We start from the raw sequence: 15,526 nt of genomic DNA on the forward strand, positions 1-15,526 counted from the left end.
TAAGAGTTCACATTGAGTGTGGAGCCTGCCTGGGATTCTCTCTCCCTCCCCCCCTGCACCTCCCACTCATGCACACGCTCTCTGTTTAAAATAAACAAATACAATAAAGTTTCTTTCACATTTAAGCTGTAAGACTTCAGGATATTTCAAGTTTTCTTTTATAGTGACAAGTCTTCCTACTCTTTGACATGAGAAAACCCATTACCTGCTTTTCAACCACATACTCACTACAGTGGCATTAGAAAGGTTTAGAATTGGCATTCACAGTGGGCTTTACAACTTCGTATCACAATCCTAATAAGTCAAACAATGTGTTAGAATATTCCTAGAAACCATGCCTACACTGTGGTGGTTAGCAATAACAACTCTACATAACAGTAACTGTGGACACATACACAATCCCACTAAAGCCAGAACTGAACATGTCCTAACTCAACTTCCCATAGCTGGGAAAAATGCCTACAACCGTTATGATGCTACTCAACTTAAGAAGTATGACAGAGGGGGAGGCAGAGTAGAAGAAAACAGTCTTAAGTGATTATTGGCTAAGGCATCTAACTTATGCAAATTTGAGGACATACTGCTATTATGAAATTCAGTGCCTTGAAAGGGATCCCTAAAGGAGGAGTCCAAAAGCCTAAGCTTGATAAACTTCACTTTACTGCCTCTCAGGGACACGTGGGTGGGTCAGTCAAGTGTCTGCCTTCAGCTCAGGTCATGATCCCAAGGTCTGGGGACTGAGCCCCACCTCAGGCTCCCTGCACAGTGGGGTCTGCTTCTCTCCCCTCCTCCTATCCTCACGCACTATCTCTCTCTCAAGTAAATAAATAAAAAATAAAAATAATTAAAATAAATTTGCCTCTCAACAATTAAAGATCAGATGAATTGCAGTAAAGTAGTAACAGAAGTAATAGTAGCAACAGTTAATAATAAAGTAAATCTCTACCAGTTATTGACCAACCCCCACCAAAACAAAAAATAAACCTAACACTAAAAGCTTATTATTATGCCAGGCCCTCTGCAGAGTACTTACATGAATTACATTATTAACTTTAATTTTACTATATTAATTACTGTTACATTTGTTATCATTTAAATACTCTGATAGGACCTTTATATATAGTCACTGGTTTGCAAAACAATCCTACAAAGTTACACATTACCACTAATCTTTTATAGAACAAGAAATTAACTTTGGTAAGTCATACAGTCATACAGGGTTGGGATCCAACTCTTAGTCTAGTTTATGCTCTTCCTAATAAATAGGAATTCAGAAGAGAAGATCACTCCAGGTTAAATATCTTAAAAAAAAAAAAAAAAGACTTTACAGAGAAGTACACTAAGCTAGATACCAGGGAATGAGTAAGAAGAGTATGCTCTTTAGAGAAGAGTATGCTCTGTATTTGAAGGAAGATGGGCCATGATAATAAAATAGAAATGGAAAAAACAAGGGTTACTCAGAAGACAATTCTGATGAAACAATGATGATGAAACAATTCTACAGAGCCAAAGACCATGCCCCAAATCATGATTCCCAATTAAAAGAGAATTGAGTCTTATGATCAATTTTTCCTCCATTATATAGCCATAATCTTGCAATAGGAAAAAAGAAAGCAACATTTTTCTAGAATCCAGCTCTTCAATGGAAAGGGTGGATGTGGAAATGAAAGAATTGCCTCATCTCTGCCATTAGGAAACCAGAGTCTAGTGACTTCTCTCTTGAAGGGAAAGCCACGATTTGCGCTGAAAACTAAGGCTTTACAACCAAACACATCACATTATCATTGGGCTATAGGTAAGTCATGAGGCTTAAAACCAGAGTCTCTAAATTCTAATTAAATTTTCTTCCCCAAGGTTTCATTAAAAGTAGCTTTAAAAAAATATGAGCTTAAAGGTACTGCTCACATATAAGAATAGAAGCAACCGAAGTTTTAACAGATTTTATTTACCCTACACGTAGAAAATGTACTTTACAAGAACACAGAAAGTAAAATCTGTGAGTTGAAAAGAGAACAAAACACAAAAACATACTCCTTCTCAAAAAAGTTACCTGACCCTGAACTCACTCTGAGGAATGGTTTGTTGTAATTTGCAAGCAGCATATGGGTTATTGGCCACAGGGTAATAGGAGGAGAAAATATTTGTTCTGGCTTCAATGAAGTCCAAATCCCTCATTCAATGCTATTAAATGTCTTTAGGACTCTTCTCTTATCACTAATGCCTAAGTAAGAGAAAGAAAGAGTGAGCCAGAGAGGAAAAGAGAGAGAGAGAGAGAGAGAGAGAGAGAGAGACCTGATATACACAGACACCAGAGGTAGATGGAAGAGGAAATCCAGCAATAATTTCATCTCGACATTTCATTCTGTTTTTCATATGGCTTAACCCTGCACACCTCCTGGAGCTGTACTAACATGATGAAACACTGTGGAATAGAATTAAGCATTTCTAAAGTTACATGAATACTTTATTTTCCATTTAAATCAAAGTCTTCATTCTCTGACTTACCTACAGAGTAATTTAAATTGGAACTGTATAGAAAATATGACCAGCTATTTGACACTAACAGTCATTATCCACAAATAGTCTAACAGAAAAGTTAGGCTATAACAGAATTAATGGAAAGAAGAAATAGCATAATAATAATATTTTTGTAACCCTCCTGAACTCTGCTGCAGTCAGCATCTATTTCAAAAAACATTCAAAGGATGTGTCCCCCATTAGGATCCTGAGACCTAGAGCTGGCTTCTCAACCCAAGGTGCATTAATAATCCTCTGGGAGCTGTGAACCCCCAAAAATAGTATATAAAAAAAATTTTTTTATAGGGCAGTCCAGGTGGCTCAGTGGTTTAGAGCCGCCTTCAGCCCAAGGCGTGATCCTGGAGGCTCGGGATCGAGTCCCACGTCAGGCTCCCTGCATGGAGCCTGCTTCTCCCTCTGCCTGTCTTTCTGCCTTTCTCTCTGTGTCCTTTCTCTCTGTGTCTCTCGTGAATAAATAAATAAAATCTTTAAAAAAAATTTATATATGCAGATAGGAATACTGTTTGGAGGAAAGGGTCCATAGCTTTCATTAGTTCCTATAAAGTGTTCATAACATAAGCTACTTCACCAATGTACCCTAATGGCATGAAACAATTGCCTGGCAAATTAGAGACACTTAAAATATTTGTTTCTATTGAACCAGTGTTCTAGAGATTCACAACTAGGTTCTAAACCCATTCTTTATTACCAGTGGACTTATGGTCGGAATGAAACTTCGTATCTGATACAAAGAAATCAAACTGAATTTAGAACACCAACCCAACAAAATAGCCCTCAATTTTTTTCTTTGGGGTAAACAAACTTAGAAACTCTTAAAACATTAGATGTAGTACGGCTATAGCAGAAAAAAAAAAACCACAAAAAAAACCTGAGGCTCTGAAAGATTAATGTTCCCAATCTCTTAGAGTTCAAACCAAGCTTACCTGGCTCTAATACACTTCTACACTTTCAGAAGAGAAAGAAATTTCTATAAACTAGGTTTTCAAAGCTTTCTAATGCACTTTTAATTAACAAATTAATTCAACTAATCAGTTAAAAATTCTCTTAAATTCCCATAAAATCACTTTGGATGTGAAACTTATATAGCTAAAGTGAGTCATCTAATATGGGGAATGAAATGTGGATGTTCTGCCGGTGGTGTGAAAGGGATGGTGTTTAAATTACTTTCAAATGATTTGGACTAAAACCAATATTATCTCCCCAAGGTCCAAAAACGAATCACATGCAATGCAGGGAAATGAATCCAGAATGCCTAACACCCACGATGCTGTGCTCCTTCCTTCACCCAGAAAAGTATCTGAAAGGCTACAAACAATGGAGCCTTCCCAAGATGCAGTGGGTGGTTTTCTTCCTCACAGTACATGGTTTGAGCTTTTCAGAGAACCAGCATTTTATTCTGTAGGAATCTGAATCTCAGATTTAGAATCTAGCTATAAAGCTTAAGGTTACTTCTACATTTTGCCCCTGAATGTCTTTACCTTCACCTTCACCAGTTGTCTGTTTAGTGCAGAACAGCTGTAACTCTCCAAATTTTACGTTTCTGTATCTTGAATGATAGGTGGTTGCTTCTCAGAGAATCCAATCCAAGACAGAGATAATAGTTGTACAATTCAGTATATCTTTAAAATAACATACCCCTCAGGATGCTTGGGTGGCTCAATCAGTTAAGCATCCCACTTTGGTTAGGCTCAGGTCATGATCTCATGAGTAGTGGGATCAAGCCCTGTACCAGGCTCCACACTCAGCAGAGAGTCTGCTTGAAGATTCTCTCCCTCTGCACCTCCCCTCAACTTGCTCATGGACTCTCTCACTCTCTAAAATAAAGGTCAATAATAATAATAATAATAATAATACAACCCGGGATCCCTGGGTGGCGCAGCGGTTTGGCGCCTGCCTTTGGCCCAGGCGTGATCCTGGAGACCCGGGATCGAATCCCACATCGGGCTCCCGGTGCATGGAGCCTGCTTCTCCCTCTGCCTGTGTCTCTGCCTGTCTCTCTCTCTCTGTATGACTATCATAAATAAATAAAAATTAAAAAAAAATAATAATACAACCCCATCTTCAAAGGAGTGATGCTTAGCAAGAATCATGCAATCTCTTCCTTCAAATATATCACAACCTGTATGGGGGTATATGTGCTCTGAAAAAACATAGTCAATACTTTTATATTTGAAACTGAAAACAAAAGAAATTACCTTCACCTTATGGGTATTAAAGAAAGGTATGTGAGGGGTGCCTGGGTGGTGTCTAACTCTTGGTTTGGCTCAGGTCATTATCTCAGGGTCGTGAGATCAAGCCTGCATCAGGCTTCATGCTCAATGCAGAGACTGCTTGAGATTGAGTCTCCCTCCACCCCTCCTGCTTGTGCACATGCTCTTTTACTCCCTAAAAAATAAGTAAATCGTTTAAGAAAATTAAAAAATAAAGAAATACATGTGGCTCTTACAGTAATTAGGGGAAATGGGTTAAATAAAAGCTGAGATTCCAGTTTCCAACAGTATAGTGGATTAGATACTCCAAAAGGCCTTTTCACTCCAACAAGGTCCTATGTAAACCATAGTTTTTAATACATCTCTGGGCTCCCAGAAAGTGAGGGAATCTTTAAAAAGGGCAAATAAAATAGCTATGGGCTGAAACCAGAAAGATGGGTGGGGATGTGACTCTGAAAGCAAATGTTCACTTTTAACACTTCAGTAGAGAGACTGTGCCCTTGGGTCAGCAGGAAGGCAGAGAAGTTGAGCCTGAGATTTTCAAATAATCCCAGGGACCCTCCAAGTGGTTAAGCCATCCCAGGTGGTCACTGCCTGGTGGAAGCATGCTCTCTCACAAAAAGCATCTTCAAGTCAGATACTGCACCAATTATGATCAATCAAGTATCAGCTTATGAGTAAAGAACAACAAACCATCATAAGAATCATAAGAAACAATATTAAATTTAGATCTCCAAGAACTTCAGACATTTGAAGTATCAGATAAAAAATATAAAACAGCTATGCATGAAATGTTTTTTAAAAAGGACTTTTAGGGGCAGCCCCGGTGGTGTAGCGGTTTAGCGCTGCCTGCAGCCCAGGGCTTGATCCTGGAGACCCTAGGATCGAGTCCCACGTCAGGCTCTCTGCATGGAGCCTGCTTCTCCCTCTGCCTGTGTCTCTGCCTCTCTCTCTCTCTGTGTGTCTCTATGAATAAATAAATAGAATCTTAAAAAAAAATTAAAAAGGACTTTTAGGGGATGCCTGGGTGGCTCAGTGGTTGAACGTTTGCCTTCGGCCCAAGGAGTGATTCCTAGAGACCCAGGATAGAGTCCCACAGCAGGCTCCCTACATGGAGCCTGCTTCTCCCTCTGCCTATGTCTCTGCCTCTCTCTCTGTGTCTCTCATGAATAAATAAATAAAATCTTAAAAAATAAATAAATAAAAAGGACTCTTAAAAAAATGAACAAGCAAAAGGGATCAGATTATAAAAAGAACCCATTTCAGAAATGAGCAAATCAATTGGTTTAAAAAAATCTTTATGTACTGGTTAAATAACAGATTACACAGTTGAAAAAAGAGAAAGCTATAAAGCATAGCATGGAGGGAAAAATATGAAATTATGACAGAAAGGTTAACAGTCTTAGAAGAGAGAATGACTGAATACATATTGAATCAGAGTCCCAGAAGGAAAGAATTAAGGAAACAGAAGGAAGACAGTATTTTAACAGATAATACATGAGAATTCTCAGGAAAAGACCTAAAGTCAAAAAAAATAAAAAATAATAAAAAAATAAAAGACCTAAAGTCAGAGATACACAAAGTATAACAAATTAATAAGGAAAATAGCTAAAAAGAAATCCATCCTAGACACAGTGTAGTAACATTTCAGATTACCAAAGACAAAGAAAAAATCTTTAAAGTAGCTGGAGAGAAAAGAGGCAACCTAGAAAAGGCTAAGGATATGACTAAGTGCGGACCTCACAACAGTAATAATGGAAACCAGAAAGCATCTGTGTTACATATTCCAGGCTCTAAGATAAAGTAACGGGTGCCTGGGTGGCTCAGGGTTGAGCTTCTGCCTTTGGCTCAGGTCGTGACCCCAGGGTCCCAGATGGAATCCCACATTGGGCTCCCCGCATGGAGCCTGCTTCTCCTTCTGCGTATATCTCTGCCTCTCTCTGTGTCTCTCATGAATAAATAAATTTTTAAAAATCTTAAAAAAAAATAAGTCATAGAAAGTGTCAACCAAAAATGATACCTCCAGCAAATCTATATTTCAAGGACAAAATAAACTGTTAGATATGCGTAAAAATGAATTGAAGATCAAGACCCACCTGAAGGAAGTGACCTTGAACTTCCTAACCAACCCTCCCTTTCCAATCTTCTTGAATATCAGACTAATACTTCTAAAATCATTTTATCACCTCCCTGCTTCAAACTGCCACATGAATTTCTAGAACCTACATGATAAAGTCCAAATTTCTTTGCCTAGCATTGAAAGCACTTTACAATCTAGTTACCCTCCAATGTTCTTTAAAATGGATGATCCGGGGCCTCAATTTACTAACTGTAAACTTAGGCTGGTAACTAACCTGCCTGAGCCTCAGATTCATCATCAGCAAAATGAAACCTATAAAAACTGATTTCTGAGATCAATTAAAATAGCCCAGGTAAAGCTATCAGCACAGTGCCTGGCACAGCTTTCAATAAATGGTAGGTGGTATTTATTTCTCATTATAACTCATAGGTCCTAAAATACAACATATGCATTCCCAAAGTCAATTATGACTTTGCTCATATTTCCTTCACTTACTGGCCCTCAACGTGTCCATTCCCCCAAATCTGCACTAGCTAAATCAAAATTATCCTTAAAAGTCCAGCTCCTGTTTGAAATTCTCCCCTACCAGGGCAAGTAAGTGCTCTCACTTCTAAACACATTAAAATATTTTACCCAGGGCAGCCCTGGTGGCCCAGCAGTTTAGCGCCGCCTGCAGCCCAGGGTGTGATCCTGGAGACCTGGGATCGAGTCCCACGTCAGGCTCCCTGCATGGAGCAGCTTCTCCCTCTGCCTGCCTCTCTCTCTCTCTCTCTCATGAATAAATAAGTAAAATCTTTAAAAAATAAAATAAAATAAAATATTTTACCCAAATGCTACTATGTTCACTATCAAAACTGTATGTTTCTTGGTCTGGAGAAGTATCCATCTTAGACTCCCCTGTTTTGCTCATGGAAAGCTTCACAGCCGTGAAAACAGAGACTGCCAAATAAATATGGATTGGCTGGTTAAGTTCCAGCACCCTGACAGAGATACTTTAGAGTAAAACCATGGCAAGGGGGAAAAAAAAACAAACCACGCAGCTGTCTTATGATTTGCTGCATTCTTTGTAACCCTCCAGACAGCTGCACCTCATTCTAAAGACATTATATATTTTCCTTAGAGAAAGACATCAAATAAGGAAGTCCATGGGCAGGAAGAAGTGATAAGGGTGCATATGCTGACAGCTCACTTCAGGAAACATCTTTCAGAGTCTATTTTCCAAGGAAGTCAATTTGACCTGGTGTTCCTCTCACCCAAGACAAAGAAAACAGTCCTCCAGAAGTTGCCCAGCTGGCACAAAGGAGGTGTTCAATAAATGCCGGCTGACTCTGAACAGGCGAACCAGAGCAAGTACTGGTCGGATCATTTTGTTTGTTCAAAAAAAGGGGGAGAGAGGCAAATTTTCTCATCAGCTCTCTTTCAGTTTCCCAGTTAACCATTTGCTGAGGATGCCACAGCTGGCTCCCCAACCCAAAAGCCAGTGACAGCCATCTCCCAAATGCGTCACAAAGAATGCATGATTAAACAACTGAATCCAGTTGGCCCCTCTTTCATCCACTGTGGCTGACTTTAACAAAGGAGCACAAGCAACATGCTATCACATTGAACTAAACAAAGTTTTTCCATTTTAAAAGAAAATATTGGGGTGCCTGGGTGGCTCAGTCCATTAAGCGTCTGCCTTCAGCTGGGGTCATGATCCCAGGGTCCTGGGATTGAGCCCTATGCCAGGCTCCCCGCTCAGCAGGCAGTCTGCTTCTCCCTCTCACTCTGCCCATCCCATGCCATGCTCTCGCTCTCTCCTCTCTCTCTCAAATAAATAAAATTAAAAAAAAAAAAACCTTGACTAGTGCCAAATTTAAAATTCTATTATTTTATCTATTAGAGGCCAACACAAAATGCAATTTTTTTCATTATATAAAAAAAAAATCTTCATTAAAGAAAACTTGGAAAAAGGACAGAAGAATCAGCCAGAAAAAGAGAAGAACAGAAAACAATCAGCCATGAGAATCACCACTCAAAAACAGCACTTATCAACATTTTGGTTCATTATATTCCAGAGGTTTTTTTTTCCCCCTAAGCACAGGATTCATTTTGCAAGTTTTGCAAGATTGTGATCATATGTATATGCTAGCCCTATCTGCAGCTTGCAACATTTAAGTTTACGATAAGCATTTCCCCACTTTTTTTCCTTTAACCTTGTATAAGTGCATAGATGGTAAAGATTTTTAATTAAACCAAGAAATACCATTTGTTTTCTTTCATAGAAACCACTGTAGTAAAAACAGAATTTCCAAAAGTTCCTGCAGCCACTAGAGCTAAGATACATTAAAAAATGCCTAGACACAGAGGAAGTTTTTAAGATAACTTGCAAGTGACAAAAAGAATATTTACCATCGTCGTATCTGTAAAGATACAAAAGAAATTAAATTCAGCCTCTGTTCCCAGTGAATTTTTAATATCATTGAGAGGATAACACGTATTTACACCCAGTCACTGAAACCCAATATAATTCAGCATACAACTGCCCTGGCTCTTCTGGAGCTGGGGATACCTTATTCCCTTCTGTACCCGTGGCACAAACAATAGTGCCTGGCATATTATAGGTACTCAAACGACTGCTGTACTAAACTGAACTACAAACTAAGAGCTGTGCTTATATGGAAATAGGAGGGGTCACTGCGAGCTAGGTCAGGTTAGGCGGTAGCAGCATGAATACAGCAGAATGTTGGCAATAATTTACAGAGAGAAAGCTGAACCACAGAAGTTTTGGGATTCTGTGAAAGTGAAAGATAACATAAGAAAAACTGTTTATGGGCAGCCTTAATTTATTAAACAGTTTGAGGTTTCTACGCAATCAGCACTGAAACCCCTGCTGGACACACACTAACTACTCACGGGGAAAACTAATGCATAGCATATAATAGACACCACCTAAAAACAAAGAAAACACATCAACACAAAATACTACAGCATTCCCTTATGTCAGAAACAAAGGCTAATTCTCGAGAAGCTTTCTGTTTGTCATGACAAGTGGCAAAGAGGCAGTAAATGAAGGCCTTAGATCTCCATATACAGTCCCACAGCGGATACTGTCCTTGCTAAACTAGGTGTAAAAGAATGTGCTTACCAAAACTTTCTCTCAGGATCTCTTTATACCCCAGTGAAGCTATTTGCATATATGGTTAGCATTCAGAGGGCAGAGAAAGAAGAAATCTGTGAAATCTGTATTCAACCCTAACAGCGTCACACTCACACCACCTGATTCCAAACATAACTTAAAAAGGAGAATCCAACTTCATGACTAGAGTCTCATTCAACAGACTCTATACATCCTAACTTTATTCACATAGTTTCTTTTCTTTTACCGCACTTGTGCTTTGAAAAAAATCCAAAGAATTTGTGGAGAAGGAATCTGCTAATACCACATCTCTAACAGCTGCTAGTATATCCAGATATACTAAATCCATAGCTCCTTCCATTACATTATATGTGCTTAATTACAAATCTGGTTTCTTTCAAAGAAACTGTTCTGAGCCTCACCTACTGGGCTTCCTTAAGACCAAGCTACAGAGAACTTAGGGGCTGGGGGTAGAATAATTTTGTCTGGATGTAATACTGCAATTACTTATGATTAAGGATCTCTAATAGCTATCCATTCAATCTCCACAGCCTGAAGCACTCAGGAAGAAATGTCTATCAACAAGTCATTGGGGAATGAACAGCTGATTTGAGGCACTGCAGGCTGCAGGGCAGGTGTTCTTTGTTTTTCTGAACACGAACACACGAACACACACACACACACACACACACACACACGCCAGACAGTAATTATATCTGCCACATAACTTAAAAGGAATTAAAACAATATAAAATAACTCATTCTAAAAAATGTTTTAGGATCGTTTTCAAAACTCTTCCGGGAAATTTCAATTTCCAGATTTTGCTAAACTTCAGCACACAAGTTGTCTTATCCCAAGAATATACACTGTTACGGTTTTAATTCTAAATGAAGCCCTTCTCTCTAGGACATCAAAAGATTTGGAAACCAAAAAGTAATTACTACATAATCATTCAAAAAAAGACACGTTGTGTAACATCTGTAAGACTGAACTGCACCTGTCACCAACATAACAAAAGAATATTTTATATGCAAACCACACAGCTCTGAACATTTAATAATTTGTTAAACTGGCGCCTAACAAGAAATCCACTGTCAAATGCACTAATACAAGCAACCAGAAATTAGATTAACACAAATAGTTCAAGATTTCTAAATTTAAAATGCATGGGCTTATCACCCTGAGCAAGTTACGGAATCTCTCTGTTCTTCTGTTTCTTCATCCACAAAGTGCGCAAAATAATAGTAGCAACCCCTGAGTTGTTATCAACATGAAATGAATATATATTAAATTGTTATAACAGAGCCCGGCAAAGGCTAACAAAGAATGTAATAAATCAGGAAGAAATGTATTTAAATGACAATGCTGAAGAAGAGCAGTAATTGTAGTAATTGAAAAGAATTACAAAAACAAGAGAGACACAACTGTCCTGACCCATGGAAGAAAAAAGTTTTCAAGGTATTACAGTATGTTTAAAGTACACACAAAATAACAGAAAGAAAAAGTGCTCCCTACTAAAAAAAAAAAAGATAGCTGCATCCCCTCAGAATGATTGTCATCAGTCCTACTTTGCAAAATTTTATTCTTCCTCCTGTGCTCTGCGGGTAAATCCCAGCCGTTAATATCAAGAAAGCCACAAAACCTGCACTTCCAGGAAAGCAAACTAGAGTTAAGGGTATGTGAGGTCCTTAGCATCTTCTAATTTTATTAACAAGCCACCAAGCTGAAATTCATTCCTAAATAGAATTGCCAAATGCGTCTGCAATAAAAACTGCAAACTTTCCTGTGAACAGAACTTTTCAACAATAGGGAGTTGTTCCAGTCTGTGAATAGGACAGTGTCAGTGTGACCAACAAAGCCGGGAGCTGGACATTCCTGACACCCTTGTCCCCTGGCTAGCCTTTGATCATTTCTCTCCCTCAACCACATGTTTCTGGAAATCACTTTCAGGCAAAGTAGATGGACAACATCTATACCCTGAAACCTACCCCTCATCATAAAGCCTGTTTCCATGGCTCCTCAGACTCTCACTTTTTATCTATCACGGATAGGAACATTCCACAAGAATGAACATCAAACACAGGAGTGCTTTGTTTTCCTAGTCTGTCCACCCCCACTCCCAAACATTTAATTTGTATATTCTGGAAAACATCATGGGATGACAAGGGCAACTGAGCCAAACACTAACATGACCTCGGAGCTGAAAAGACCTCGTGTGGCCACCTGTGGATGTCCACTCAGGGGGCAAGGGGTGCTTTAGGCAAAGGTGAGTCTTTACCACTTGCAGTCTTGGGAAGGGGACCTGACTTAGGTCTCAGTTCTCTTACCTGGAAGTGGGTTAATAACCCCGCACACAGTTGGGTCAGCACCACGGGAGCTCAGGATTTCCAAGCACCTAGAGGACAGTCCTGTTCACTAAACACCATCTCCAGTCCTCTGCCCAACGGTCCTGGACAACAAACCCTAAGGCCTTACCGACGGGTGGGGGGACGCAAACCGCCCAACGTTACCGTTGTGACCTGATCCAACCGGCCCAGATGCTCTTTCCGGGTGCAGGTCTGCCGGGTCTCCTAGGCCTGGCTGTTGACACATAGGACACCTGCCTGACACCCGGGCCGTTTTATTTCCCCCAAAGTAAAGCTGGGTTTGCCCGATTCAATTCCTTTGTTTACAGCAGGAGAGAAATTAACAAGCACATCTCCTAAGGCTGCCACCCGGTGAGCCCCCGGCACCTCGGGAGGCCGCTCACCCACCGGGAGGGACACCCAGGCCTCCGGGTCGTGCCCCCCCCCCACCTCGGGAGGCCGCTCACCCATGGGGAGGACACCCGGGCTTGGAGGTCCTGCTCCCCGCACCTCGGGAGGCTCCTCACCCACCCAGAGGACGCCGGGCCTGGGGGTCGTGCCCACCCCCCGCACCTCAGGAGGCCCCTCACCTATGGGGAGGATGCCCAGGCCTCGGGGTCGTGCCCCTGCACCTCGGAAGGCCCCTCACCCATGGGGAGGGCACCCAGGCCTCGGGGTCGTGCCCCCCACACCTCAGGGGACCGTTCACTGACCACTGCGGACCCAGGCGCCCCTCTGCAGAGTCTTCTAGCAAGTTCGGACCTCACGCCTCCGCTGCCGAAGTCTGTCCGCGCAGAGAGCGGTGCCCTCCGCTCGGCGGGCCCCCGGTGCCCCGGCCGCCGACGCCCCAGCACCGACCCGCTGCCCCCGCTGCACCGACCCAGTCCCCCTACAGCACCGACCCGCTGACCCCCGCCCTGCACCGACCCGGTGCCCCCCCCTGCACCGACCCGCTGACCCGCCCCCGCACCGACCCGCTGACCCCCGCCCTGCACTGACCCGGTTCCCCCTCCCTGCACCGACCCGGTGCCCCCCTCTGCACCGACCCGGTTCCCCCTCCCCGCAGCGACCGGTCCCCCCCCTGCACCGACCCGGTGCCCCCTCCCCGCACCGACCGGTCCCCCCCTGCACCGACCCGCTGCCCACCCCCGCACCGACCCGCTGACCACCCCCCCTGCACCGACCCACTGACCCCCCCCCTGCACCGACCCACTGACCCCGCAGCACCGACCCGCTGACCCCCCCCTGCACCAACCCGCTGACCCCCCCTGCACCGACCCGCTGACCCCCCTGCACCGACCCGCTGACCCCCCCCTGCACCGACCCGCTGAACCCCCCTGCACCGACCCGCTGCCCCCCTGCACCGACCCGCTGGCCCCCCCCTGCACCGACCCGCTGGCCCCCCCCCTGCACCGACCCGCTGCCCCCCCCTGCACCGACCCGCTGGCCCCCCCCTGCACCGACCCGCTGACCCCCCTGCACCGACCCGCTGGCCCCCCCCCTGCACCGACCCGCTGGCCCCCCCCTGCACCGACCCGCTGACCCCCCTGCACCGACCCGCTGGCCCCCCCCCTGCACCGACCCGCTGGCCCCCCCCTGCACCGACCCGCTGACCCCCCTGCACCGACCCGCTGGCCCCCCCCCCTGCACCGACCCGCTGCCCCGGCCGCTGCCCCCCCTCGCCCCCCGCCGCCCCTCCGGCCGAGCCCCCGCCCCGCCCGCGCCGGGACCGCTGTCCCGCCTGGCCCCCGGGGCCGAACCCGCGCACTCACCCCTGAGCAGCAGCAGGAGGACGAGGCCCGGCAGCCGCGCGCAGAGCCAACCCGCCGGCCGCCGCCTGAGCGCCATGTCGGGGGAGCTGAGGGGCCGCGGGCTCGCCGCGCAGCTGGGCTCCCCGCGCGCATGCGCCCTGCCCGCCCGGGCCCCGGCGACCCGCCCCCGGTCTCCATAGCGACCACGGCCCGGCGCAGCCGTCGCCAAGGTGACAAAGGAAGCTGAACTCTGGTTGCTATGGATGCGGGGATGCTCTGGACCGGCGCCAAGCGGTCCCGTTCAAAGAGCTGGACGCGAGGAGGTAAAGGAGCTCCTTCAAGACTGCGGCGGGCGCATTTCCTGAGCTGGGAGACGAAGCCGGCACCACAGCTCACGAAGGGAGCCCGGGTAAAACCTGGAAATGAAGAGTCTCCTCACAAACCGGGATACCATCTAACCCCTTGCCTTTGAAGCGGTATTGCCTGCACGTCGTTTGAGGCCCTGATTCCAAACGGGATGGGAGGAAAAAGCGCTATTTAAGACCATAAGCTACAAACTGAACTCCAATAAAAAATTTTTAAAAAAAATAAGACATAAGCTATTTAAATCTGTTTAAAACAGAAGCCAGACATATAATATGTAGTATATAAAAGTGATGTCTTTCTAAAATAAACATAATCCATAGTTTCTATGGTAGATCAAAAACAGGATGATATGTGTCCATAGTTCATTCTGAAGAAAAACAGGATATCTTTCCTCTGATTTCTGAATATTGGAAAATGGTAAGGCTACGGTAGAAAATGGAGCAGAATCTTATGAAGACAAGCAGACATGATGAAGGATAAAATGTACTGAAAATTGGACCTAAGGATGTAAGAAGTTCTGTGTGCCCCTTAATACTGTGAAAGATTCTTGAAATAGCTTGTATTATACCTAACGTAGAAAATACACCCCTAATGCTCCAGGAAACAACAAGGTAAAAACAGAATTTTGAGTATAGTTGTCAGTAAAATATACCAGAGTTTCCAACAACTAATATTTTTTTAAACTTTAAGGACTTCATTTTTCATCCATCACTCTACATTTTTTAGTATTTAGTATTTTTAGGTTTCACAAAGTAGAACAGTGCATCTGTGTGTATAATTTACATATCTACCAAATTATGAATGCCAAGAAATGTGAAATAGATTGAGGTTGTTGCCAGGGATATGCTTCAACTGCCATCACTTTATGATCTACTTTATAAATCTTTATAATTGCTCAAAACTTTGCAAGTGTGAATTAATTACATTCTCAAAATCTCATAAAGACAATAAAAATTTTAAAACAACTTATTATGATTTTATTTGCCTTTCCTTTCTTAACCCTTCTTTCTGTTCCAGTTCACCATATTCCAGTCACAAGTAAAAGTATGTGAAAATTATATTATAGCAGGAGTCTTTCTCCCTTCATCAAACACAATAAACAGGAATTAAAAAGAGG

At 43.3% G+C, this 15,526-nt stretch overlaps 1 protein-coding gene across 1 annotated transcript in view; it reads right to left on the reverse strand.

Moving 5' to 3' along the window:
• The window catches only part of JAM3 (junctional adhesion molecule 3), an 83,057-nt gene extending 68,856 nt beyond the window's left edge, over positions 1-14,201 (reverse strand). Inside the window, exon 1 of the mRNA XM_041772140.1 lies at positions 14,065-14,201. Coding sequence (XP_041628074.1) covers positions 14,065-14,140 — 76 coding nt within the window. The 5' untranslated portion in view covers positions 14,141-14,201. The remainder of the gene's footprint in view (positions 1-14,064) is intronic.
• Positions 14,202-15,526: the final 1,325 nt, after the last annotated feature.

This window comes from Vulpes lagopus, chromosome 10 (genome assembly GCF_018345385.1).
Source record: "Vulpes lagopus strain Blue_001 chromosome 10, ASM1834538v1, whole genome shotgun sequence".
In the NCBI taxonomy this organism is placed as follows: Eukaryota; Metazoa; Chordata; class Mammalia; order Carnivora; family Canidae; genus Vulpes; species Vulpes lagopus.